General features: G+C 40.2%; 2 protein-coding genes across 4 annotated transcripts in view; both read right to left on the reverse strand.

The window, feature by feature from the left end:
* Positions 1-20,770, reverse strand: sytl5 (synaptotagmin-like 5). 3 transcript variants are annotated; one of them, XM_089003373.1, is made up of 17 exons: positions 20,638-20,770; positions 19,710-19,925; positions 18,790-18,902; positions 18,599-18,716; positions 17,085-17,210; positions 15,243-15,336; positions 15,013-15,142; positions 14,052-14,152; positions 12,688-12,783; positions 10,766-10,831; positions 8,762-8,940; positions 5,741-5,843; positions 4,857-5,018; positions 4,667-4,775; positions 3,178-3,316; positions 2,894-3,102; positions 1-1,969 (listed from the first exon to the last, which is right to left on the reverse strand). In XM_089003373.1, exons 1-17 carry the CDS (start codon positions 20,751-20,753, stop codon positions 1,818-1,820), a joined length of 2,229 nt encoding a protein of 742 aa, XP_088859499.1. In that variant the 5' UTR covers positions 20,754-20,770; the 3' UTR covers positions 1-1,817. The 3 variants fall into 3 exon arrangements, with proteins under 3 accessions (XP_088859499.1, XP_088859498.1, XP_088859501.1); XM_089003372.1 differs by having other exon boundaries at positions 15,237-15,336; XM_089003375.1 differs by lacking the exon at positions 10,766-10,831 and having other exon boundaries at positions 15,237-15,336.
* Positions 20,753-26,986, reverse strand: part of xk (X-linked Kx blood group antigen, Kell and VPS13A binding protein) — a 15,705-nt gene continuing 9,471 nt past the window's right edge. Inside the window, exon 5 of the mRNA XM_089003387.1 lies at positions 20,753-20,891. Within this exon, the coding sequence (XP_088859513.1) occupies positions 20,875-20,891 (17 nt within the window). The 3' untranslated portion in view covers positions 20,753-20,874. The remainder of the gene's footprint in view (positions 20,892-26,986) is intronic.

A 26,986-nucleotide genomic window follows, 5' to 3' on the forward strand; every position in this document is an offset into this window, starting at 1 on the left:
GTTTGTAAGACAAAAAGTTTGTAAGTTGAGGTCTCACTGTATATATAGGGCCGAAACTACCAGTAAGACTTTAGTTCGCTGACGAAGCATCTTGGATAAGAAGCGAAACGTCCGACACCTTCAAAAAAGTACAGGTGACGGCTGAAGAAACCTTTTCATCAATATTTCAAAACGTTTCCACTTTGGTTGATGTTTGTGTTATAAAACTACACACATTTCAAAGAATACACAAGTTGTCCTATAATTTTGATTAGAATAAGAAATGACAAATAACACTCCGTTAACCAATCAATCCGTGTAAATATTTGTATTTTAATTTGAAAATATTTTTTTCAACGGGATGAAATAGTTTGGACACTTGCAAACATGACAAAGGAGATAACATGCTGTACATGAAAAGTCAGTAGGCGGATATTGCACTAGCTTGTGATCAAAAAATCCGGTTGTACATGTATTCGTAGTCATCGTAGTGCAGAAATGCTTGACTTTGACACAAGCATACACTGGCATTCATTATTATCAGAAAATGCTCAAACAGCTTTTATTTGGTGACATGTTTTTGTGAGTTTTGAGCCCCTCAAAGTTCTGAGTTTATTAGTCATACGTTTGTTTACCAGTGCTAAACTTCCCCTCCTTTTTTTGTTCGTATTTCCCTCTACGAGCATGCGGCTAACGCGTCACACTGATACAGTGTTAGATACATTTACACCAAAGATGGATGTCAAGTACAAACCCACAGTACTTATTTTTTTTTGCCAGATATAGTTTTTTCAAAGCAGGTATGAGATGTTCTCAATGGAATATTTCATCAACAAATTAGAAACTACTCAGTTTAATGTTCAAGATTAGGCTAAATCATGCTAGCTTGCCTACGATGCGTAACCTTGTGTGTAACAGGCACAGTGGTGCGTTGAGCTAAATGCTAACGTTAGAATGCTAAGATGACGACGACATATCTACTCATGGCCTACTTTGCCTATTACTTAAAGGACAACCGACGTCACTTTTTGTTTCTTAACTGACATCAGAAAAACGTTTTATCGCATCTAAAATACCCAAAACACGTGACGTCACTAAAGGAACGACCCTGACCGAAAAAAGGACACATTGTAGCAGTCCTTCCATCACGTCAATGTATTTTGCTGTACTTGTTTGGTCTGAAAACCTTGTGTTGCACCCAAAAGCCGCCAGAAGAGGGTGTCCAAGCTCCATATAAGGAATTTATCAGTCTGTGGATACGGAGGTGGCCACAGGAGGTCGCCATTTTGTGCCTCTTTTCTGGTGATCCGTTTCTCCCCAATGTTGCCTCAAAATGGCATGGAATAACTTCTTTTCGATTGCAAACATGGATGCTTTCCTCTTCAGAACTATTTGAATCATATTCATAACTGGATGTGTAACAAGAAAGCATCTTCTCCGAATCTGAAGCAATTGTTTTGATTCACAAGCAATGCAAGACGTCTTGGCGTGACGTCACGAACAAGGGGGCGGGGCCTTCTGAAACTGAAACTTTCTGAGGTCATTTTGAAGTAGTTTTGGGGACACTTTAAGTCATTTTTATTGGTGTTTTGCAATTGACTAAAAATATCAGCCTGCATATTTTGGGTATTTTAGATGCTATAAAACGTTTTTCTGATGTCAGTTAGGAAACAAAAAAGTGACGTCGGTTGTCCTTTAAAATATGTTGCGACATCCCCAGTTTGATTCTGAGACAAAACCGATTTGTTCAACGTGGTCCAAATAAAGCCAGATGGATTTCCAAGATGTGCTGTACTACCTGGTGGAAACACATCCTGTGCTTGTTAATCCATTCGGTCTCAATCTGTGCATGTGGTGCACTTGCGCATGCTGGACCGTAGCATGAGCGTACACTCCTGGGGGACTTCTGGATTTTCAATCATGCGCTGCCACAGACGCTGCTCCTCCCCGTATGAGTCCATCCAGTCCACTTTGTTCCCATAACTTGTCCCTGGAAGGGACAAGTTGCGGAAAAAGAATACAACATGATTGTGTTACTTACAACTTACAACGCAGCAGGCAATGGATCAAAGGTATAAACTCTGTCAAAAATGAATTTGATGTTTTTAGGCCTTGAAACATCGTGTTTCAAGGCCTTTCAAACACTTTAGACCAGGGGCGTCAAACTCATTTCATATCATGGGCCACATATTGCCTTAAGTGGGCCGGACCATTAAAATTAGACCATACAGTGAGACCTCAACTTACAAACACCTTAACTTACAAACTTTTCGTCTTACAAACGTCAAATTTATGAAAATTAAACCTTATAATAAGCACTATTTTCATAATACACACCCACCACGGCTGGCGGAGTGATCTTCGGCGGAAGCACACGACGGAACAGCACCAGAGGTTAAGTTACCAACAGTCCTTATGGAAGGTGACTCTCCTTCCATAAGCCATCAACGACCATCAAAAAGGTAAATAAAACTTTATTTTACAGCACGGTTTATTTCTTTAATTACAGTCCTCATGTAATGCGCCTCTCTTTCCAAACAGCAATTCCCTTTGACCTCCAACGCCATTCCATCAAGTCATAAATGACCATCACAAATGTAAATAAAGTGACTTTATGATACAATGCAGTGTATTTCTTTCATTACAATACAATAGCACATTTATTACACATAGAATAAGGTATGTTGTGTGTAGTTTTAAGGCTTATTTAGCTGAAAAGTATATTTTATGGAAACCCGGGAACGGATTATTCCCATTTTAATGGTTTCCTATGGTAATTTTTTTTTGAGATACACACTTTTCACCTTACACACTCTGTCTGGGAACCAATTAAATTCATAAGTTAAGGTCTCACTGTACTATGCCCACTCCTGCTTTTGATTGTGCTGGTGTCCGATTGAAGTCTTGCACGTACCTGTACCGGCACCCAGCCTGACTCCACCCAGGAAGACATTGCTAGCCAAAGCCTCCTTGTCCCACACGGTGAGCTCCAGGCACACGTTGTTGAGGTCTCCCGGCTGCAAACCGCAGTAGGTGAACGTGTGATTCCAACGCGGGTTGACCGTGCGACGCTCCACCGCCGTCTTGTGCTTCGTGGACTTCTGGCTGTCCGGTAGCAGGTAGCTGCGTTGTGGTACGATCAGATGCATTGCTTCATTTCGACAACTTTAATTTGATTGTTTGTTCATATGATCTCACCCTTTGACAAAAGGATCGGATGTTCCCCCAGACTTGACAGCGGTTAAATGTTTGGCCCCTTTAACAAGAAGCTCAACCATGCCCCCTTTGGGTGGTGTAAAGGTGCTCTTCTTCTTGCCTTTCAGGAAGCCCTTCTTCACTAAAAGAAGCAGACAGTGTTTGATTTATTTGTTTGTTTATTCATTCATTTATTGGTCTGTTTGTTTAGTTATTTGTCTATTTATTTATTTATTTGTTTGTTTATTTATGTATTCATTTATTGGTCTGTTTCTTTGTTTATTTATTTATGTATTTATTTTTTTGTTTATTTATTGGTCTTTTTGTCTGTCTGTTTATTTATTTGTTTGTTTATTTATGTATTCATTTATTGGTCTGTTTCTTTGTTTATTTATTTATGTATTTATTTGTTTGTTTATTGGTCTGTCTGTTTTTTTTATTTATTTATTTGTTTGTTTATTTATGTATTCATTTATTGGTCTGTTTGTTTAGTTATTTGTCTATTTATTTATTTGTTTGTTTGTTTATGTATTAATTGATTGGTCTGTTTATTTATTTATTTATTTATGTATTTATTTATTTGTTTATTTATGTATTCATTTATTGGTCTGTTTGTTTAGTTATTTGTCTATTTATTTATGTATTTATTTATTTATTAATTTATTTATTAATTTATTTATTTATTCATTCATTTGTTTGTTTGTTTATTTATGTATTCATTTATTGGTCTGTTTGTTTAGTTATTTGTCTATTTATTTAGTTATCTCTTTTGTGATTTATTTATTTAATCATTTATGTATTCATCCAATTGTTATTTATTTAGTTATTTAGTTATTCATCTGTTTGCCTGTTTGTTTATTTATCCATATGTTTATTTATTTAGTTATCTATTTTCCCATCTTTTTTATGTATTTATTTGTGTATGTTTATTTATCTGTTTGTCTATTTATCCGTTTTTCTGTTGATTTATTTGCCTAATCATTTATGTATTCATCCAATTGTTATTTATTTATTTGCCTGTTTGTTTATTCACATATTTATTTATTTATTTATTTATTTATTTATTTATTTATTTATTTATTTATTCATTCATTTTTTTCTTTCTTTGTCTGTTTATTTATTTAGTTATCTGTTTTCCCATCTTTTTTATGTATTTATTTGTGTTTGTTTATTTATCTGTTTGTCTATTTATCCGTTTTTCTGTTTGTTTATGTATTTATTTATTTGCCGAATCAACTGTCTGTACACAAATAATGGCATTACTTAATGGAGTGTTTGGACTTAATAATAATAATAGTATAATCAATCATACATTTCATATATAAGCGCCTTTCAAAACTCTCAAGGTCACTTTACAGTCACAGGCCTAGTTTTTCTGTGGGTGAGCAGTGGCAGCCACACGCGCCAGCGTTCACTCAACCTGACTTAAGAGCAGTGCGACGGAACAAATTAAACTTGTATCCAAAGGGCACCGCTGCAGTTGTGAATATACCTTGTACTTGGTCCAGAGGCAGCATGCGGTTCTTCTCTGCAGGAATGTACTTCAAAACCACAGTCAGTTCTCCCTTGTACTGCATGGTGGCGTCGACGCTGCTCTCCAGCTGAACGACAAACATATCGTCTCGAGAGTCTTTTGCCATTTTATAAAAAAAGAAGGACGTTTTTAATAGCGGAGTGACTACCTTAGGCTGCAGACCGAACCACTCATCTATTTGGGAATCAAACTCCCACGAGTCAAAAGTCATCTCTACTTCTCCCAAAAAGCTGTTGCGTCCAAAGCGGTCATGGTGCCACACAGACACTTGCAATGTACGCATTTCCAGCTGCGAGTGGCTGATCACGTACTACCCCGAAGAAGAAGAACACAAACGGGTCAGTTGGAGGTGAACCAAAATAAAATAAATACAGTGAGACCTCAACTTACAAACACCTTATCTTACAAACTTTTCGTCTTACAAACGTCAAAGTTCTGAAAATTAAACCTTATAATAAGCACTATTTTCATAATACACACCCACCACGGCTGGCGGAGTGATCTTTGGCGGAAGCACACGACCGAACAGCACCTGAGGTTAAGTTACCAACAGTCCTCATGGAAGGTGACTCACTTTCCATAAGCCATCAACGACCATGAAAAAGGTAAATAAAACTTTATTTTACAGCACAGTTTATTTCTTTAATTACAGTCGTCATGTAATGCGCCTCTCTTTCCAAACAGCAATTCCCTTTGACCCTCAACCTCCAACGCCATTCCATCAAGCCATAAATGACCATCACAAATGTAAATAAAGTGACTTTACGATACAATGCAGTGTAATTCTTTCATTACAATGCAATAGCACATTTATTATACATAGAATAAGTATGTTGTGTGTAGTTTTAAGGCTTATTTAGTTGAAAAGTATATTTTATGGAAACCCGGGAACAGATTATTCCAATTTTAATGGTTTCCTATGGAAATTTCTTTTTTGAGATACACACTTTTCGCCTTACACACTCTGTCTGGGAACCAATTAAGTTCGTAAGTTGAGGTCTCACTGTAGATATGTTGATGAAATGCACACACCCTCAGGTTCTCGTTAAACACAGGATTGATGGTGTTGGCCTTGATGCTGGTCTTCCTCTTGCTTTGACGCGACATATCCGGGAGCAGGTACGTCTTCACGTAACTGGCAGGAAACACACACACACACATGGTCACTATTTTATTTTATTTTTTTGTGTGTCCCAAAATATGATCTCACGATATTGTGACTTTCTAAAAAGTGTATGTGTCAACCTGCATACAAATCCCTGCTGTGTTTTATTTAACTAATGGAATTGAGGTTGCAGCTAAACAAACAAACCAAAGCAAAATCTCATATAACAGACGCTCCCCAATTTAGGAACGAGATACGTTCCGAACGGTCGTTCCTAAGGTGGATTTGTTTCCTAAGTTGCTTCGGTGCGATATTTTGGATGGAACGTATGTTTAAAGGACAACCGACGTCACTTTTTTGTTTCTTAACTGACATCAGAAAAACGTTTTATAGCATCTAAAATATCCAAAACACACAGTATGATATTTTTAGTCAAATGCAAAACATCAATAAAAATGACTTAAAATGTCTAAAAAAATACTTCAAATTGAAACTGGAAGTGACCAGTTTCAGATGGTCCCACCCACTTGTTCGTGACGTCACGCCAATACGTCTTGCCTTGCTTGAGAATCAAAACATTGGCTTCAGATTCGGAGAATATGCTTTCTTGTTACTCATCCAGTTATGAATATGATTCAAATAGTTCTGAAGAGCAAAGCATACATGTTTCCAATCGATTAAAGAATTTATTCCATGCCATTTTGAGGCAAGATTGGGGAGAAACGATCACCAAAAAAGAGGCACAAAATGGCGACCTCCTGTGCACCTGTGCCACCTCCATTTCCACAGGCTGATAAATTCCTTGTATGGAGCTTAGACACCCTCTTCTGGCGGCTTTTGGGTGCAACACAAGGTTTTCAGACCAAACACAGCAAAATACATTGACGTGATGGAAGGACTGCTACAATGTGTCTTTTTTTCAGTCAGGAGGCGGTCCTTTTCTGACGTCACGTACGGACTCGTCACTAACTCAAAAACAAGACTTCCTGAATATTCAGTGCGAGTCTTAAAACGTAAAATATAGCTATATGCGGTGGAATCTTTGTAAAATACACTCAGTAGAAGTCATTTGAAGCCATTTTACAAATTATGGACACAAATTTTCCGGAGACGTCGGTTGTCCTTTAAGGTTTATATAAGTATGTTGAAAGGACAACCAACACCATTTTTTGTTTTCTAACTGACATGAGAAAAAAACGTTTTATAGCATCTAAAATACCCACAACATGCAGGCTGATATTTTTAGTCAAATGCAAAACACCAATAAAAATGACGTAAAGTGTCCCAAAAATACTTCAAAATGACCCCGGAAATTGCGAATTTCAGAAGGTTGCGCCTCCTTGTTCGTGACGTCACGCCAGGACGTCTTCGCTTTCCTTTAGAATCAAAACAATGGCTTCAGATTCAGATAAGATGCTTTCTTGTTACTCATCCAGTTATGAATATGATTCAAATAGTTGTGAAGAGGAAAGCATAAATGTTTGCAATCGATTAAAGAAGTCCTTGCGTATCAATTCGAGCCATCAGGACTCCAATGTAGCGAACAAGATGGACGAGCTAGCGGCGCTAACACAACATCAGATGGAGTACTGTGAAACCATTTTGCTGCTCCTCACGCAAACACGGCTGTCGCCGATCACTCCGGACACACACACACACGCTGAGTTGGATTGCTTCCGACTCGTATTTGCGGACAGGATTGCAGGGAGCAGGAACGCAGGGAGCGGTAAGAAGAAAGGAGGGGAATTGCTGTGTTTTTGAATGTCAAATGGTGCAATCCTGAGCACATCACGATCAAAGACAAAGTCTGCATTTAACATTGAAAATGTTTCGAAATACCCACAAAAATGTTCGTATGTGCCGTTGTTAGTAACACGAATGATTGTAACTGTATTCATTAATCATTTTGGGAAAAAAAGAAACAATAAAATAATTACTGCATAGGTTGGAGTGCATTGAGGCTACTTTCAAACAATGCTAAAAGTTTGAAAATGGCAAACTGTCCCTTTCAGACAAAGAATTTTTTGTCTACATTTCTACATTAAAGGACAACAGACGTCTCCGGACAAGTTGTGTCCATAATTTGTAAAATGTCTTCAAATGACTTCTACTGAGCGTATTTTACAAAGATTCCACCGCATATAGCTATATTTTATGTTTTAAGACTTGCGCTGAATGTTCCGGAAGTCTTGTTTTTGAGTTGGTGACAAGTCCTCACGTCACGTCACTGAAGGAACGCACCTGACCGAAAAAAGGACACATCGTAGCAGTACTTCCATCACGTCAATGCATTTTGCTGCACTTGTTTTGGTCTGAAAACTTCGCGTCGCACCAAAAAGAGGCAGAAGAGGGCGACAAAGCTCCGTGTAAGGAATTAATCAGCCTGTGGAAACGGGCTGATTAATTTCTTACACGGAGCTGTGTCGCCATTTTCTGCCGCTTTTTTGGTGCTACATTCCCCCCCCCCTATTGCCTCAAAATGGCACGGAATAAATTCTTTAATCGATTGCAAACATGTATGCTTTCCTCTTCAGAACTATTTGAATCATATACATAACTGGATGAGTAAAAAAAAAGCATATTTTCCGAATCTGAAGCCATTTTATTGATTCACGAGCAAGGCAAAATGTCTTGGCGTGACACCACGAACAAGGGGGCGGGACCTTCTGAAACTGGCCACTTCCTGTTTCAAATTGAAGTACTTTTTAGACACTTTAAGTCATTTTTATTGGTGTTTTGCATTTGACTAAAAATATCATACTGCGTGTTTTGGGTATTTTAGACGCTATAAAACGTTTTTTTGATGTCAGTTAGGAAAGAAAAAAGTGATGTCGGTTGTCCTTTAACAACTATAAACACACACAAACATACTCGAGTGTTTCTGGGTCACGTTGGTTGTCTTAACGCGTGCATGCGTGTGCGCTTGTGTGTGTGCAGGCGCATCTCACGCATCAGTGCGTTGCCTCCTCTCGTCCCCCGTGGCCAAGTTGTGGCACTCTTTGACCAGCACGTTGAGGGCACCCGTCTTGTAACTGTAGCTGATGTTCAACAGGATCTCGCCGCTGACGCGGGCGTTGCCATAGTCACCCGTCTCGCTGTACATGCTCATCATGCTGCTGATGCTACTCTGGTGGGCGTAGACAAGAGAGACAAAGGTCCATGATGGCCCGAGGGGACGGCGACAAAGCAGAAAGAGCAGAGGCGAGGTGAATTTGTTGAAAGATAAGTTTGTCGGGTGGACATCCATTTCCCAAACTTGATAATAACTTCATTTGAGGCCTTTTATACTCTCAGTCGAACGACACTGCCAAAATATGGCCCACAACAAGACTGAAGGACTTTTCAAAACTTCATTTTTCAGAGGAAATTTACAGGAAACCTCCTGGAAATTGTCCTCTGTATGCTACACAATAGCATATACAGTGGGACCTTGGCTTACAAACTTAATTGGTTCCCAGACAGAGTGTGTAAGGCGAAAAGTGTGTATCCCAAAAAATAATTTCCCATAGGAAACCATTAAAATGAGAATAATCCGTTCCCAGGTCCCCATAAAACATAAATGATAGACGTTTTTATACACATCCGTAAACATCGTATGTTATTTCATGTTTAGTTTAGTCTATATGGATGAATGTAGTTTATGAGATAACTTTGTGTATCTGTAGGGTGTACTGTAGCATTCATTTCAGTCTAATACCATGTAACACCCTCCTTGTTGCTGATAGGCCTGGTCGAGATGATGTCATTACTGCTGTATGATAAATCTAGGTGAAAGGGGCGGCCCTTTCTCTCTTGGCTTTCCCACTCCGACTAGACATGTCCTTCTGTTGTTTACAAGAATAAAGTAGTCTTTTTTGTTCGCCACTTTGGTCCCCGCTGATGTTTCATCTTAAAACTCCGTCGAGCCAGAACCAGGAAGAGATACATCAAAAACCCCAACAATAATGTTCTACTTCCTAATTTTCTAAGCCTTAAAACTACACAAAATATACCTTATTTTATGTATAATAAATGTGCTATAGTATTATGATTAAAGAAATAAACTGTACTGTACAATAAAGTCATTTATTTACCTTTGTGATGGTCGTTAATGGCTTGATTGAATGGAGTGTCCGGTTTCCTCAGCATTAAACACTTGATGAGGAACATTCTTCTTCTTTCACCTTCTTAAGGAATTATCCCTTGTAGGTGCTTTCTCTGTGATAATTTTATCTAGTTCTTCATCAATTGTGATTTGTTTAACTGGGTTGATAGCTTTTTGCATCAAGTGTACAGATGACTTGTGCGGAAGCCTGATTGATGGGATATTTTAAACCTCCACTCTGCTTTTGAATTATTATTATTATTATATTTGAATTATTATTAAGTTGAAAGGAGTCTAAATTTCACTGTTTTCTATGTATTTTCTAACCTTTTTTATGTTTTTTCTTTTATTTTTTACTTTTGTTTTTTGGTTTAAAACTCTGTCATCTCCCTTTCGTGTGTGTGTGTGTGTGTTTTCTCTCACTGTCTGCCTGTGTCTTTAATGTTTTGCCCTCCCCCCCCCCCCCACTGCTGGGTTCTTGACCAATCACGTGGCTTTAACCGAAGACGCCATTTTGTTTTTTGGAGAACGACCTCACTCTCGCTCTGTCTGTAACCCCATCCCCCACTGCTGCGTTCTTGACCAATCACGTGGCTTTAACCAAAGACTGGGGGCGGGGAATAGAGGACAAAAACAAGCCGGCTGCCATTTTCTTGTGAGCAGAACGGGCTCGTTCGTGAACGACACATCACTCATTGTGGCAGCTCCGTGTGTATCCCGAAAAATAGTTCATATGCCAAGGTAAAATTTTCATAAATGCAACGTTCGTAAACCAAAAACTTTGTCAACCAAGGGGTTCGTAAACCGAGGTTTTGCTTCACATTGCACGATGGATTCGGGGGGAAAAAAAGTGGAGCGTGAGTCTTACTGTCTCAGCGTCTGAGTCGGGGACATTGAGGAAGGCCCACCTCCTCTCTGAGGCAGGAGTGGAAGACTAGTGGAGGGTTAAGAAGAGGAAGAAAAAGAATCAAAGAGAGAGAGAGAGAGCAACAGAGCGCGAGAGAGGGAAAAAAAGAAAATGGAACTCAGCCTTTTTGACATGTTAGCAGAAGAGACAGAAATTAAGCACAGAGCAACAACCCCCACCACCACCCCGGAGTACTAACTGCAGAGATTGCCGGCAGTACATCCAAGAACAAAATCCAACTGGTTACCATGGCGATTATCAGAGCCAAGATACAGAGATTACGGCTCGTCCGGAATTGGCTGTGAAATCAGCACGAGTGCATGTAATCAAATTGAAAGCCCCTTCCTCCATTGTATTTATTCAGCTTTGCCCGTCATATTATTATATACATGCATATATTTATACTGCAACTGTAAATTCCATACAATAACCTTTATATTACTTGCAAACCTCGGTTTTTGACCATAATCCTTTCCAGAAACTTGTTTGAATACCAATTTGGTCGCAAGCCAAAACTGTTCCGGTATGTATCAATGTAATCAATTGTTTAAAAAATGTTGACTGTTTAAAAAATAAAAAATATTTATATATTACATATTTATATAAACCTTAAACACACTTATATAAGCCTTAAACCTTAAAGGACAACCGACGCCTCCGAACACGTGTCCATAATTTGTAAAATCACTTCAAATGACTTCTACTGAGCGTATTTTACAAAGATTCCATCGCATATAGTGATATTTTACATTTTAAGACTCGCGCTGAATATTCAGGAAGTCTTGTTTTTGAGTTGGTGACGATTCCTGACGTGACGTCACGGAGGGAACACCCCTGACCGAGAAAGCGACACACAATGCATTTTGGGTACTTTGTTTGGTCTGAAAACTTTGTGTAGATGGCGAAATTAGAAGCAAAACACATAAATAACGCGATGGTGACTCGTTGTCTGTTGCACCAAGACTACTATTTGATACTAGTTGACACAAATTCCCAGCAGACAAATCAGCCCATTTCCAACAGAGCTTGGGCGCCATCTTGTGCATTTTCTGGGATGCTACATTGGAGTCCTGAAGGCTCGAATTGATACGCGAGTACTTCTTTAATTGATTGCAAACATTTATGCTTTCTTCTTCAGAACTATTTGAATCATATTCATAACTGGATGAGTAACCAGAAAGCATCTTCTCCGAATCTGAAGCCATTGCTTTGATTCTAGAGCAAGGTAAGACGTCCTGGCGTGATGTCACGAACAAGGGGGCGGGACCTTCTGAAACTCGTCATTTCCGGGGTCATTTTGAAGTAGTTTTGGGACACTAAGTCATTTTTATTGGTGTTTTGCATTTGACTAAAAATATCATACTGCGTGTTTTGGGTATTTTAGATGCTCTAAAACGTTTCGTGATGTCAGTTAGGAAACAAAAAAATGCTGTCGGTTGTCCTTTAAGCAGCACTCGGGGAAGCGCCAAACTAGATTGCGTGTCACTTATGCTGAGACATTTTTATTTTTTGCTTGATCTTATAACTTGAGAACATTTCAACTTCATTTACCTCCGGTACGATTTGTTTCCTTCATAGCGGATCTCGTGTGTATCACGACACGCCACATCCTCCCACCCATGCCCTCAATCAATGTACTGCACGGTGAATGTCATTTTTAGGCAAGCCACAATCAATGTTATCTACCATAAAACAAACCGTCGAGTTGGGCGCCCTGCGTGTGCTGTTTGCGATGCCTTCGAGCTCCCTGCCTATTTACACAACCTAGACACACAGCAGGTGTTGCACGTGTTTGCACTACACCACAATTGCGTACAATGACGCCCCCCTCACCACCCTTCCATGTGGACTTAGTGGCGGTTCAAAAGAGGTTGCCTTATTACCGTGGACACAGCGTTGTTGAGGTGGCGTCCCGCCATCTGACTGTGGGCCGACATCAGGGCGTCAATGTCTTCCTCGACGTCTTGATCGGAGAATTCCTGTGGATCAATGACGTTGAAAGTGAGGGCAGGTGAAAGTGTGGCCGATCTATGCAGTGCCGTGCGTACGTGCGTGCTGCTTCCGTAATTTCAATGAGATGAGTCAGAACTGTGTGATCGTTTTTGGGGCCTGTGTAGCACCTACTGTAAGACTCTAAGAGGCAAAGTGTGTCAAAGTCTTAAAGGACAACCGACGTCACTTTTTTGTTTTTTAACTGACATCACAAAAACGTTTTATAGCATCTAAAATACCCAAAACACGCAGTATGATATTTTTAGTCAAATGCAAAACACCAATAAAAATGACTTAAAGTGTCCAAAATCTGCAAAAAAATTGAGCTGCGAATTGGGCATTTTCAGAAAGTCCCGCCCCCAGTTCGTGACATCACGTCAAGACAGTCTTGCCTTGCTGAAGAATCAAAACAATGGCTTCAGATTCGGAGATGATGCTTTCTTGTTACACATCCAGTTATAAATATGATTCAAATAGTTCTGAAGAGGAAAGCATACATGTTTGCAATCGATTAAAGAATTTATTCCGTGCCATTTTTCAGGCAATGGATCACCAAAAAAGAGGCTGACAATGGCGACCGAGCTCCTGTGAGGAATTAATTAGCCAGTTTCCACAGGCTGATAAATTCCTTATATGGAGCTTGGTCGCCCTCTTCTGGCTCTTTTTGGTGCAACATGACATTTTCAGACCAAACAAGTACAGCAAAATGCATAGACGTGATGGAAGGATTGCTACAATGTGTCCTTTTTTTCCGGTCAGGGGCATTCCTTCAGTGACGTGACGTACGGACTCGTCACCAACTCAAAAACAAGACTTCCGGAATATTCAGTGCGAGTCTTAAAACGTAAAATATAGCTATATGCGGTAGAATCTTTGTAAAATACGCCAAGTAGAAGTCATTTGAAGCAATTTTACAAATTATGGACACAACTTGTCCGGAGACGTCGGTTGTCCTTTAAGGGTTTATCTCCACCAAATCTATTCATATCTACGGCATGGGGCAAATTTTCAAAATAAAAAACAAAAATTTAGGTATTTGCAGCTTTGCTGGTAGTAGCGGTAACAAGTTTTTTGGGGGTTGAAAATGATATGCCTTCATCTACAGTCCTTTTCTGTCATGGTGGTATACAGCGATGAGGTGCACATAACGTTAATTTATTTTTGCATCAAGGGTGCATATAAAACAATGGATCGAGTAAGTCTGCACTGAAGGACAATACACATGCTACTGTTTCATGAAGTTAGTGCTACTTACTGTCTCATTGAGACCTGGCACAGAGCGGCTTCTGAGGCTGAAAGTGTCATCACTCAGTTCGGAACCTGCAGCCGATAGGTCCATCTCCGATCGACTGTGATCTGATTGACAAGAGAGGAATAAGAGTATAGGCCTTTATTGATGAATACCCAAATCAAATACAGTAATCCCTCATTTTTGTCGCAGGTAATGGGGACCAGGACCACCCGCGATAGATGAAAATCTGAGAAGTACAGTTATATAATAATAACCCAGCTTTGTCGCCATTTTCTGCCTCTTTTTGGTGCTACGTTTCCCGCCCCCAGATACTTCAAAATGGCACGGAATAAATTATTTAATCGTTTGCAAACATGCATGCTTTCCTCTTCAGAACTATTTGAATCATATTCATCACTGGATGAGTAACAAGACAGCCTATTATCCTAATCTGAAGCCATTGTTTTGATTCTCCAGCAAGGCAAGACGTCTTGGCGTGATGTCACGAACAAGGGGGCGGAACCTTCCGGTTTCATTTTTTTTGCAGATTTGGACATTTTAAGTCATTTTTATTTGTGTTTTGCATTTGACTAAAAATATCATATTGCGTGTTTTGGGTATTTTAGATGCTATAAAACGTTTTTCTGATGTCAGTTAGGAAACAAAAAAGTGACGTCGGTTGTCCTTTAATGTCAGTTATAAATCCTTGATTCTGATTAGTAAAACTGAAAGTTTTTGAGATATTCTGACACAATGTTCTATGTTGGGTGTTTGAGAAGAATTAGTGCGGTGTGAATACAATTGGCGACATTCACTAATGCACCCCTTTACAGCCTGTTTTATAAGCAACTGGAGTTACTTCGGAACCGCGCAGCTGCCGTCGAAGGCTTCCAAGTGTCTCTTTCACAACGTGTTGATTTACAAGAGCCATTTGTAATATAAAACTTGAATGGGATCTCATTAAAATAAGTCAAACAGTACCAACCCGATGACACCGAAGCTTGGGACACAGAAATAGTCGGAGCGTCGTAGTCTTTCGCATTGTTTCCAATCGCTTTCTTCTCAGGCACGCTGTCGCTGGATTGGAAGCTGGAAACACTTTCTGCTCCATCAGGCTACGTGCACAGAATGTAGAATTGAAAAATAAATGAACGAGGGTAGCGGCGTGGTCGTGCGTGAGTGCGTGTGATGTGTGCTGCGTTGGCTAACCCTAACCCTCCGGTTGCTGCTCGCAGTTGAGTATCTGTCTGGAGTTTTAGATCGCCGATTGTTGAGTACTGTCGGTCTACCGGAGAAGTCGCTGTCTTTGCTATGAGAGAAGAATACACGGGAAATAGTGAATTGACACTTTTGTTGTCAAACCTTCACAGGTAGGAACACGAGTTGATAGAGAATAGACAGAATAGAAGTAATCGTGTTTAAAGGACAACCGACACCACCACTTCAGTTTCCTAACTGACATCACAAAAACATTTTATAGCATCTAAAATACCCATAACACGCAGGATGATATTTTTAGTCAAATGCAAAACACCAATAAAAATGACTTCAAGTGTCCAAAAACAACTTCAAATTGAACCCGGATGTGGCCAGTTTCAGAAGGTCCCGCCCCCTTGTTCGTGACGTCACGCCAAGACGTCTTGCCTTGCTCGAGAATCAAAACAATGACTTCAGATTCGGAAAAGATGCTTTCTTGTTACTCATATGATTCCAATAGTTCTAAAGAGGAACGCATACATGTTTGCAATCGATTAAAGAATTTATTCCGTGCCAGTTTGAGGCAACATTGGGGGGAAATGTCTCACCCCAAAAAAGAAGCACAAAATGGCGACAGAGCTCCGTGTAAGGAATTAATCAGCCCGTTTCCACAGGCTGAGTAATTCCTTACACTGAGCTTTGTCGCCCTCTTCTGCCTCTTTTTGGTGCGACACAAAGTTTTCAGACCAAACAAGTACAGCAAAATGCATTGATGTGATGGAAGGACTGCTACAATGTGTCCTTTTTCCGGTCAGGGGTGTTCCTTCAGTGACGTAACGTGAGGACTCGTCACCAACTCAAAAACAAGACTTCCTGAATACTCAGTGCGAGTCTCGAACTGTAAAATATAACTATATGCGGTGGGATCTTTGTAAACTACGCTCGGTAGAAGTCATTTGAAGTGATTTTACAAATTATGAACACAACTTGTCCGAGGCGTCGGTTGTCCTTTAAAAGTTTCAGAATATGGAATACTTAGTCGGTCGAACATTTGTAAACTCAATGGAAGCACAAAGAGTCTGGGGTCAATCTGAGGAAACCAGACCCAAACTATAAAACTGCCATTCTCGAGGAAGATATTTATCCTAGAGCAGGGGTGTCAAAGTTATTTTTTGCCGCGGGCCACATTGTAGTTATGGTTTCCTCTCAAGGGCCGTTATGAATTTGCGGAAGCCATTAGAATGTTTAAATGCCTTCAAATATTACATATAGAGCACACAGCAAATAAATGAATAACTCGTTTTCAAATCTGAAGTCAAGAATAATGACTTTTATTGTGGTTGACATCCAAAAATATGAAAATTTGGCTCAGATTTTAGCAATCATGATGGAATTTAACAAGTTTGATTTGCTTTCGCGGGCCGCAAAAAATGATGTGGCGGGCCAGATTTGGCCCGCGGGCCTTGACTTTGACACCTGTGTCCTAGAGCAAAGGTCAGATCAGCCAGGTAACAAATGTATCAGTTCATGGAAAGGACACATTAAAATGTGTACGTTGGTTAGTGTATGGATGTTAGTGCTTGTACCTATAGGATGCATAGGGGTGTGGTATTCAAACCAAGAAGGCTGTGTTTTTACTCATGTATCACTTGAATTTGCATATTCTGTCGGTCGAATAAGCTCACGTAAAGTGGCTTCATGAAAACTGGGTCCCCTGCCGGCAGTAAAAGACAATCTTCTGTGTTCGAGCCTTTGTTCACAGTTTCCAATTGAACATCTCTAACACGAGTACAGTAAAAAGAACATATTTGCACTTTGGCATCCGCAAATATGAAGTTGATTTCATTTTGAAAAAATTACCTGTTTGATTGATAACTTGGAGCGGAGTAAACGCTCCGAGCGTCTCCGTCTGAAGCCGATTTGAGGCCACCGATTCCGTTTTCTGACCTCAAGGTCCTGTTGTTCGCTTTATCCATCTTCATCCTCCTGTGATCAAAGCAACAAACGCACCCATACAAATAAAGATTTGTGTTTGCAGAAATTTCAGACAATACCCAGTAATACTTTCACATTTAGATCAGCTCATCGGTTCAAAGCTAAGCCAATTCAGCCGATAGTTTGTTAAGCTGTGGGAAGTAGGGGAGTGTCTGTATTTCGTGGGTCAATCAGTCAGATTAGCAATAGGTTAGTTGGTCAGCAAGTGAACCTGGCAGTAAACTAATCAATAAGTGATTTCAGTGGAGCATCAGTTAGAGAAATTAATTGAAGGGAAGAGTTTGCTATTTTCAAAAAAAATAATGTAAGATTTGGATTCACCCTCGCTTGACTCCTCCCCCTATTGCGTTGATGACCAAAGCCACACCCTTCTCACTCGTCAACTCAAAGTTTTTGCAATTACAATATCTCCTAAGATGGTTCAGAAGTGTATTTGCACTTTTTACCAAAAAAAATACATACAGTGATACCTCGGTTTACGAACCCCTTGGCTTACGAACTTTTCGGTTTACAAACGTTACATTTATGAAAATTTTACCTTGGCATACAAACTATTTTTCGGGATACACACGGAGCTGCCACAATGAGTGATGTGTCGTTCGTGAATGAACCTATTCTCCAAACAAGGAAATGGCAGAGGACTTTTTTTGGCCTCTATTCCCCGCCCCCACTCATCGGTTAAAGCCACGTGATTGGTCAAGAACCCAGCAGTGGGATGGGGGTTAAACATTAAAGAGACAGGCAGACAGAGAGAGAGAAAATACACACACACACACGAAAGGGAGAGGACAGAGCTTGAAACAAAAAAAGAAAAGGGGAAAAAAACAAGTAAAATGGTGAGAAAATGGATAGAAAACAGTGAAATTTGGACCCATTTTAAATTTGATAGTTCAAAAGTACACTTGATGCAAAAAGCTATTAACCCAGCTAAACAGATCACAATTGATGAACTAGATACAATTATCACAGAGAAAGCACCGACAAGGGATCATTCCTCAAGATGGTGAAAGAAGAAGGCTATGTTCCTGATCAAGTGTTTAAATGCTGAGGAAACCGGACACTCCATTCCATCAAGCCATTAACAACCATCACAAACAGTAAATAAAATGACTTTATTGTACAGTACAGTTTATTTCTTTAATTATAATACTGTAGCACATTTATTATACATAAAATAAGGTATATTTTGTGTAGTTTTAAGGCTTAGAAAATTAGAAAGAAGAAAATTATGTTTTATGGGGACCTGGAAACGGATTATTCTCATTTTAATGGTTTCCTATGTGAAATTATTTTTGGGATACACACTTTTCGCCTCACACACTCTGTCTGGGAACCAATTAAGTTTGTAAGCCAAGGTCCCACTGTATCTTCATTCTTACCCTTTCTTTCTCAGTCCACCAACAAGATTTTTGGAACTCCTGCTGGATTGTGGCGTATCGCTCCTCACCCCCTCAGGACGCAGTAATGAGTTCTCCGGGGACTTTTTATCCTCCGTGGCTTGGGATGAAAGACATGGAGGGTAGTTTAGAAAAGGCAAGACCAGAAGCACCAGCGCATGAGTGAAATTCACCTGTCGGACTGCTCAGGATTGTTTGCTTAACCACGTCACTGCTCAACAGTTTGTGTTCAAAGCGCTTTGATCGCTCTTCGAGGAACCACTCGCCTGTCACCACTTTCAACTCCCTGCGCATAGAAAATAAACAGTGTGATTTATCAACTTTATCAACATCGCAGGGATAATACTAGTGGGCCTCAATCGGCAGTACATATGCACCTAAAGGCTAGCAACCTCTCATTTGACGACAATGTGGTTAAAAGAACATAGATGGTTTGAAAGGGGAGTAAAAGAAGCTATTTTCATAAAACAGCAAAGTCCTTCACTAAATCGCCATGGTGGCGTGAGGTTCAATTTGGATCGTTCATACAACAGACTTCTTAGGCAACATAGGCTGAGTTATGCTGATGAGGTGATACCAGAGCAAATGGGGCAATCAGGCCAGTCATAGATCTCATACTCAGGCAGGACAATAGAAGGAATCAGTCAGGACAATATAAGTAATCAGTGTAGCTGCAGGGAGGAGTCCTCTGCTCCCCCCCAACCTGAGAGCAGGGACCAATCATAGCAGAGTCTGGCACCACCACATCTGGACAGTAGGGATATATATAGGGCCAGAGCTACCAGCAAAATTTTAGTTCGCTGACGAAGCCTCTTGGATAAGAAACGAAACGTGCGACACCTTCAAAGATGACGGCTGAAGAAACCTTTTCATCGATGGACCACTCCTGTACGACTGAGAGCTTACACAGATGTTTTGTCCCTGTGTTTATGGTTGTACTGTAGTTAACTTATTATAGCTACTATTCATGTTTCATCTTAGAGACACAATAATAAAAGCACTTGTCTTGATTATGTGTTATGAATTCTGAACGTTAAAAACGGGGCAATAACGTGTTAGGTGAGCTTCTTCGGACACACTAGCAGACACTTACGAGATCTTCGCACACACGTTACACCTCCACTGACGCCGCTTTGGAGCAGAGACGCGGCACTCGTTGCACACACGCAGTTGGCACTCATCACATAGCTCGCCGCGGTCGAATATTAGGCCTAATGTCTTGATGCAGCGGGCGCACTGGCGCTCAGCTGACTCTCGCGGTGGGCGGGAGCCTTTGCGTTTGATCTCCAGCAGCTCATTTTTCAATTTCCTGATGAAACAAGAGCAATAAAACCACAGATAAAAGTTGAACTTGGGTGGGAGAGTGAGTTCTGCAATTGGGGGGCAGAGCGGCTGAAAGCTCTGGGAGATTACGAAGAGGAGTGGTTCCAGGACAGACCCTTGGGGCACACCAGAAGAGTTGGATGAACTGAGAGAGGACAGTGAGATGAAACCAGCCTAAGGGGGTGTCAGTGATGCCCCCTATCTGTCTGACCTACTTCAAATCTCAGTTCCCTCTCGGGCCCTCAGATCCTCTTCCTCCCTCCACCTCTGTATGCCCTCTGCCTGTCTCACCACGATGGGGTGCAGAGCTTTCTTTACCTGTCTGTTGTAATGTGTCCTTGAGAGCTTTGAAAGGCGCTTAAAATGAAATGTATTGTTATTATTATTATTCCTAGACTTTTAGTCTTATTTTAGCCATGCTAAAGTACGGGAGTAAATTTGCATTTTTGGAACTTGTATAGTCGTGAGCTAAAATGTTCCAGTCTGAATCAGCATCCCCAAATCTGAGGACATAGTTGAAAAAGTGCTCTCTTTGGGTCAGGATTGAGATCCTGTTCCAAGCTACAATAATGACAAATTCATTCTGTGAGTCAGATGAACCCTCAGGTGTTTTTTTTTTTTTGCCCACGGGATGTATGTTTCACACCCTTGCATTCACTGGTTTAGTTTCACAAGTGCCCGTTTAGAGACATTCTCACCGTATCCTTTTTTCCTCTCGCTTCCTCAGCTTCTCGTCCTTCTGTAGCACCCTCAGGATGCTATCTCGCTCGTGGTCCAGCAGAAAGGAAAGGTTCAGATCATCGGCTACATCCATCGCTGCTTCTGTTCTTACACGCAGCCGTTGGAATCAACCAAATGGTGACGCCGCATGCAGGGAGTTGCCGAGTTCTACTTGGCCACACGACTTTGTTTCCATCATGGTCATCGTTGAAGCTTCACATCGTCGTCGCAACTTGCGAAGATGAAATTCGAACAGCACAAAGACAAAAGGAAACATCTGTCAAATTATGCTTGCCAGAAAAAAAAATATGTTTGGCATTTTTGGATTTCACAAGAAGACGGTGATTGTCAGAGGCGTAAGGTCACATTTAATTGGTGGTGACATTTAGATGCTCGCATACACACTTCCATGACGAGAGAAGAATCTCAAATTGCAAATTGGTGGTAGGGAACCCGTAGCCCTTTTGCATTTGAACTGCAACACTCTGTGTGTATCCTGAAAAATAGTTTGTATGCCAAGGTAAAATTTTCATAAATTTAACGTTCGTAAACAGAAAAGTTTGTAAGCCAAGGGTTTTGTAAACCGAGGTATCACTGTATGTTGTATCTCAAAGAACATCTCGCGGATGTTGACTTGATTGCAAATAGTTTTGCCATTGCAAGTTCTTTTCATTCCTTCCAATCCTTTCCATCCTGCGTGGTTTCCTCTTCTTTCAGCGACATCCTCTTCCTTATTATTATTATTATTATTATTATTCTGTCCTTTTCAAACCAATTTGAGAAGATGCGCAGCTTCATTACGGAACGATTGCACTGCTGCCTCCTGAGTTAAGATGCAGATGAAATCTAATCAATTGAGCAGATTTTCTTTCACCTTTCAGTCGCCACGGTTGGAATTTTGTTGATTCTTATGAGTGATTGGACATGGAACGAATGGAACGGTGGAGTGACGACAACATCTAACTGCGTCAACAAAAGTAAGCATTGCTATCTTTGTAAAATGCAGATTCTTTTTTTTTTCTCCACACGGTGATCTCATTTGATTGACGCATTTTCAGTGTTAACAAGGTGTGATTGCCATGAGAGATTCCACTTCGCACTTATTGCAGCTGTCGTGTGGTAATTGACACCCCTCTGACGCAAATGACTTCTTCCTGAATAATTCACGCGGGAATTGGTGACCAATAACCAGCAGGTCATCAGCCGGTGACCCCAACACATTTTACACCCAAGACACACAAACGTATTGTGTGTGTGTGTGTATATATATATATATATATATATATATATATATATATATGGTTAGGTCCTTTAATGGCTTGTTTGTGCCTTTTCGGCCACTAATTAAAAGCAAAGAGAGGGTGGCGTCGTTTCAGGAAATGAGTGCCACTCCTCCCAAAATGAGTTGCAGAAGGAGAGGCGGGGACCACAGGAAGGAAAAGTCATTAAAGAGACAGGACGACAGAGAGAGAGTGAGAAAACACACACACACAAAAGGGAGGTGACAGAGCTTGAAACAAAAAAACAAAAGTGAAAAAAAAAAGACAAAAGTGAAATGGTGAGAAAATGGATAGAAAACAGTGAACTATAGACTCGTTTCAACTTTGATAGTTCAAAAGCAGAGTGTAGACTGCAAGGTTAAATATCCCATCAATCAAGCTCCGCAAATAACCCACACAAGCCATCTGTACACTTGATGCAAAAAGCTATCAACCCAGCTAAACAGAACACAATTGATGAGGAACTAGATAAAATTATCGCAGAGAAAGCACCTATTAGGAATCATTCCTCAAGATGGTGAAAGAAGAAGGCTACGTTCCTCATCAAGTATTTAATGCTGATGAAAGCGGCCACTCCATTCCATCAAGCCATCAACGACCATCACAAAGGTAAATAAAACGACTTTATTATACAGTACAGTTTATTTCTTTAATCATAATACTGTAGCACATTTATTATACATAACATAAGGTATATTTTGTGTAGTTTTAAAGCTTAGAAAATTAGAAAGTAGAAAATTATGTTTCATGGGGACCTGGGAACGTATTATTCTTATTTTAATGGTTTCCTATGGAAAAATATTTTTTGGAATACACACTTTTCGCCTTACACACTCTGTTTGGGAACCAATTAAGTTCTCAAAGTGTCTGAAGTGTCTTGAAGTATTCTTGATACCAAAACAGTTTAGCATGAATGAAGACTTGTTTAAATGTTTAACCAAGCAGAAAATAATGAATTTCTTCTTTGCTATTGCAATAATTCACCGGGTTTTGGTTTACAAATCAAACAATTCACTGTATTCCAGGAAAAATGAGCACAGGATGTTGATCTATGAACTTGACATTCATCTTTCAGGAAAAGATCGTTTGACGATCACAACATCTCCGTGTCCAAACTGCGATAACAGCTACGTAGCATGTGAAGTCAATCAGAAATAAAATGGCCGTCAAGCTAACACATTTGCTTTGCTGGCAGAAGACGGCCAAAACGGGCCCAATAACAATACACTTCCTCTTTCGTATATCACAGTGTCGCATTTGTGCCGCCGTGTTCTGAAAAAAAGAGGTCGAGAGGTGTTCCACTTGATCCTCATCTCGGTGCGCTAAACTGTTTACATCGTCTAGGCAACCGCAATCTTTATTCAGGCAGTATTACGTTGACCTCGACAGAGGGACGCCGGCACCCTCACTCATCAATCTAATTTCGACATTTAGGCGGTCGATCTGTTCCAATCGTTTCTTTATGACATGGCGCCAGGCACTCGATGCACATAGATATAGAGATAGAGATAGAGAGCTAGATAGAGAGCTAGCTAGCTAGATAGATAGAGAGCTAGATAGAGAGCTAGATAGAGAGCTAGCTAGCTAGATAGATAGAGAGCTAGATAGAGAGCTAGCTAGCTAGATAGATAGAGAGCTAGATAGAGAGCTAGCTAGCTAGATAGATAGAGAGCTAGATAGAGAGCTAGATAGAGAGCTAGCTAGCTAGATAGATAGAGAGATAGATAGAGAGCTAGATAGAGAGTTAGCTAGCTAGCTAGATAGATAGAGAGATAGAGAGCTAGAGAGCTAGCTAGCTAGCTAGATAGAGAGATAGAGAGCTAGCTAGATAGAGAGCTAGATAGATAGATAGATAGATAGATAGATAGATAGATACATAGATAGATAGATAGATAGATAGATAGATAGATAGATAGATAGATAGATAGATAGATAGATAGATAGATAGATAGATAGATAGCTAGCTAGATAGATAGATAGATAGAGAGCTAGATAGAGAGCTAGCTAGCTAGATAGATAGAGAGCTAGCGAGCTAGATAGATAGAGAGCTAGCTAGATAGAGAGATAGATAGAGAGCTAGCTAGCTAGATAGATAGAGAGCTAGATAGAGAGCTAGCTAGAAAGATAGATAGATAGATAGATAGATAGATAGATAGATAGATAGATAGATAGATAGATAGATAGATAGATAGATAGATAGATAGATAGATAGATAGATAGATAGATAGATAGATAGATAGATAGATAGATAGATAGATAGATAGATAGATAGATAGATAGATAGATAGATAGATAGATAGATAGATAGATAGATAGATAGATAGATAGATAGATAGATAGATAGATAGATAGATAGATAGATAGATAGATAGATAGATAGATAGATAGATAGATAGATAGATAGATAGATAGATAGATAGATAGATAGATAGATAGATAGATAGATAGACAGACACACACACGCCGGAGGCATCGGTTGTCCTTTAAGAGAAGTATGCCAATGTCATAAATAAAAGGAGTACAAGAATGGTGTGACTATGATGAGAATGACAAGGTTAGCATGCACAGACTATTGATCAGATCCAACTCGCTTGACATGAAACTAATAGCAATTGATCAAACCGTGCATCCATCATTCCCGTCGCCAATCGGCGTTCATTCACGGGAGATGCGCCGTCTGGCTGAGGCTGCAGGAGGTTTGGGGCTGCATACCAAGCGAACGGGGAGACATTGTTATGCGTGTGTGGGTGGGAGGGAGGGGAACTCCGCGCAATGTAACGTCAGCAGACGTGTTCGGTGCAGCAGAATCCCCGTAGAACGTGTGTGTGTGCGCGTGTGCATGTGCGTGTGTGTTTGTGTGTGTGTGTTAGTGATGTGTCCTTCGCCAACGAGCCGATTCTTAGAGCCGGATCTCTGAAGTGAATGAAGAAAATAATAAATAAATAAATACATAAATAAATACATAAATAAATAAAAATATATTGATATATTGTATTTTTTTACACAATTAATTCGTTTTTCTCATAATTTCACAATAATTTTGATTGTGAATTAATTTAAGCAACAAAAAAAAATGAGGAGCCATTTGGGAGCCAAAATAGTCTTTTTAGTGAGCCAAGCCAAAAGAACCGGCTCTCTGCAAGGAGACGGAATTCCCATCACTGGTGTGCGTGTGTGTTAGTGATGTGTCGTTCGCAAACGAGCCGGTTCTTACAACTGGATCTCTGAAGTGAATGAAGAGAGCCGGCTCCTGGGAGCCGACATGTTCCCCTGATTTTCAGCCATTTTCAATTGTAGATGACAAAGGATTCATAAAACATACTTCTGCTCACAACCCAATCTATCCAAGTAGGAAATAGCCCCACTGTTGAGCTATTAATGGATTCTGATTCTGAAAACACTTTCTCAAAGAATCATACCAGAATCATATATGACAAAAAAGGTGCTGGACTCCAATAATGGGTCAAAAAAAGTAACCACAGGGAAAGTGAAAGTTAGTGGATGCTGTCTGTGCACATATAAATATAGCCATATAAATAATAATTCATTTATTTAATGTATTTTTTTACACAACGTCTGTGTAAGCTCTCAGTCTTACAGGAGTGGTCCATCGATGAGAAGGTTTCTTCAGCCGTCATCTGTACAAATGTGAAGGTTTCGGACGTTTCGCCTCCTATCCAAGAGGCTTCGTCAGCGAACTAAAGTCTGACTGGCCGTATCCGCCCTATTTATATATCCCAAATGTCCATTTTTTACACGAGTAATTCGTTTTTCACATAATTTTTGGTCGTGAATTAATTTAAGCAACAAAAAAATGAGGAGAGCCAAAAGAGCCAAAAGGCTCTTTTGGGAGCCACAAGAGCCGGATCTTTTTAGTGAGCCGAGCAAAAAGAACCAGCTCTCAGCAAGGAGCCGGAATTCCCATCACTAGTGCGCGTGTGTGTGCGTGTGTGTGTGTGTGTGTGTGTGTGTGTGTGTGTGTGAGAGCGTTTGACGGACATGGCAACTATTGTGATGCACTGACCTCTATTCAACCCCTACGTCCACAGTCAAGAAAAAAGGGAGTCCCCTGCAGGCTTTTCCCCTGCATTATTGAGCCCTTTATTTCCTCACCAGCTTGGTGCGTGCTCCACATGCAATTGTCCTCATGGTTACACAGCATTAGATGCATGGCACCCCGCTGCACTACCCACCCACCCCTGCTCATATAAAACAGCCTGCAAGACAGCCACTGTGGCACAATATTGTGCCCAGGTGAAATGCACTCAGGGTGTTTGTTTTGGTTTCCTACACTGAAGCTTAAAGGACAACCGACATCACTTTTTGGTTTCCTAACTGACATCAGAAAAACGTTTGATAGCATCTAAAATACCCAAAAAATATGATATTTTTAGTCAAATGCAAAACACCAATAAAATGACTTAAAATGTCCAAAATCTGCAAAAAAAAAAAGAACCCGGAAGTGGCCAGTTTCAGAAGGTCCCGCCCCCTTGTTCGTGACGTCACTATTGGTCACACACTGCCATGCTCCAGAATCAAAACAATGGCTTCAGATTTGGAGAATATGCTTTCTTGTTACTCATCCAGTTATGAATATGATTCAAATAGTTCTGAAGAAGAAAGCATACGTTTGCTATCGATTAAAGAATTTATTCCGTGTCATTTTGAGGCATCAGGGGTGGGAAATGTCGCACCCAAAAAAGGCAGAAAATGGCAACAAAGCTGTGTAAGGAATTAATCAGCCCGTATTCCACAGGCTGATTAATTCCTTACATGGAGCTTTGTCGCCCTCTTCTGCCTCTTTTTGGTCCTACACTGAGTTTTCAGACCAAAGTACAGCAAAATACATTGACGTGATGGAAGGACTGCTACAATGTGTCCTTTTTTTGGTCAGGGGTGTTCCTTCAGTGACGTAACGTGAGGACTCGTCACCAACTCAAAAACAAGACTTCCGGAATATTCAGCGCAAGTCTTAAAACGTAAAATATAGCTATATGTGGTGGAATATTTGTAAAATAGTTCAGTAGAAGTCATTTGAAGCTATTTT

The sequence above is a fragment of the Hippocampus bargibanti genome, linkage group LG08 (assembly GCF_051943395.1).
Source record: "Hippocampus bargibanti isolate YZ-2025 linkage group LG08, ASM5194339v1, whole genome shotgun sequence".
Taxonomy (NCBI): Eukaryota; Metazoa; Chordata; class Actinopteri; order Syngnathiformes; family Syngnathidae; genus Hippocampus; species Hippocampus bargibanti.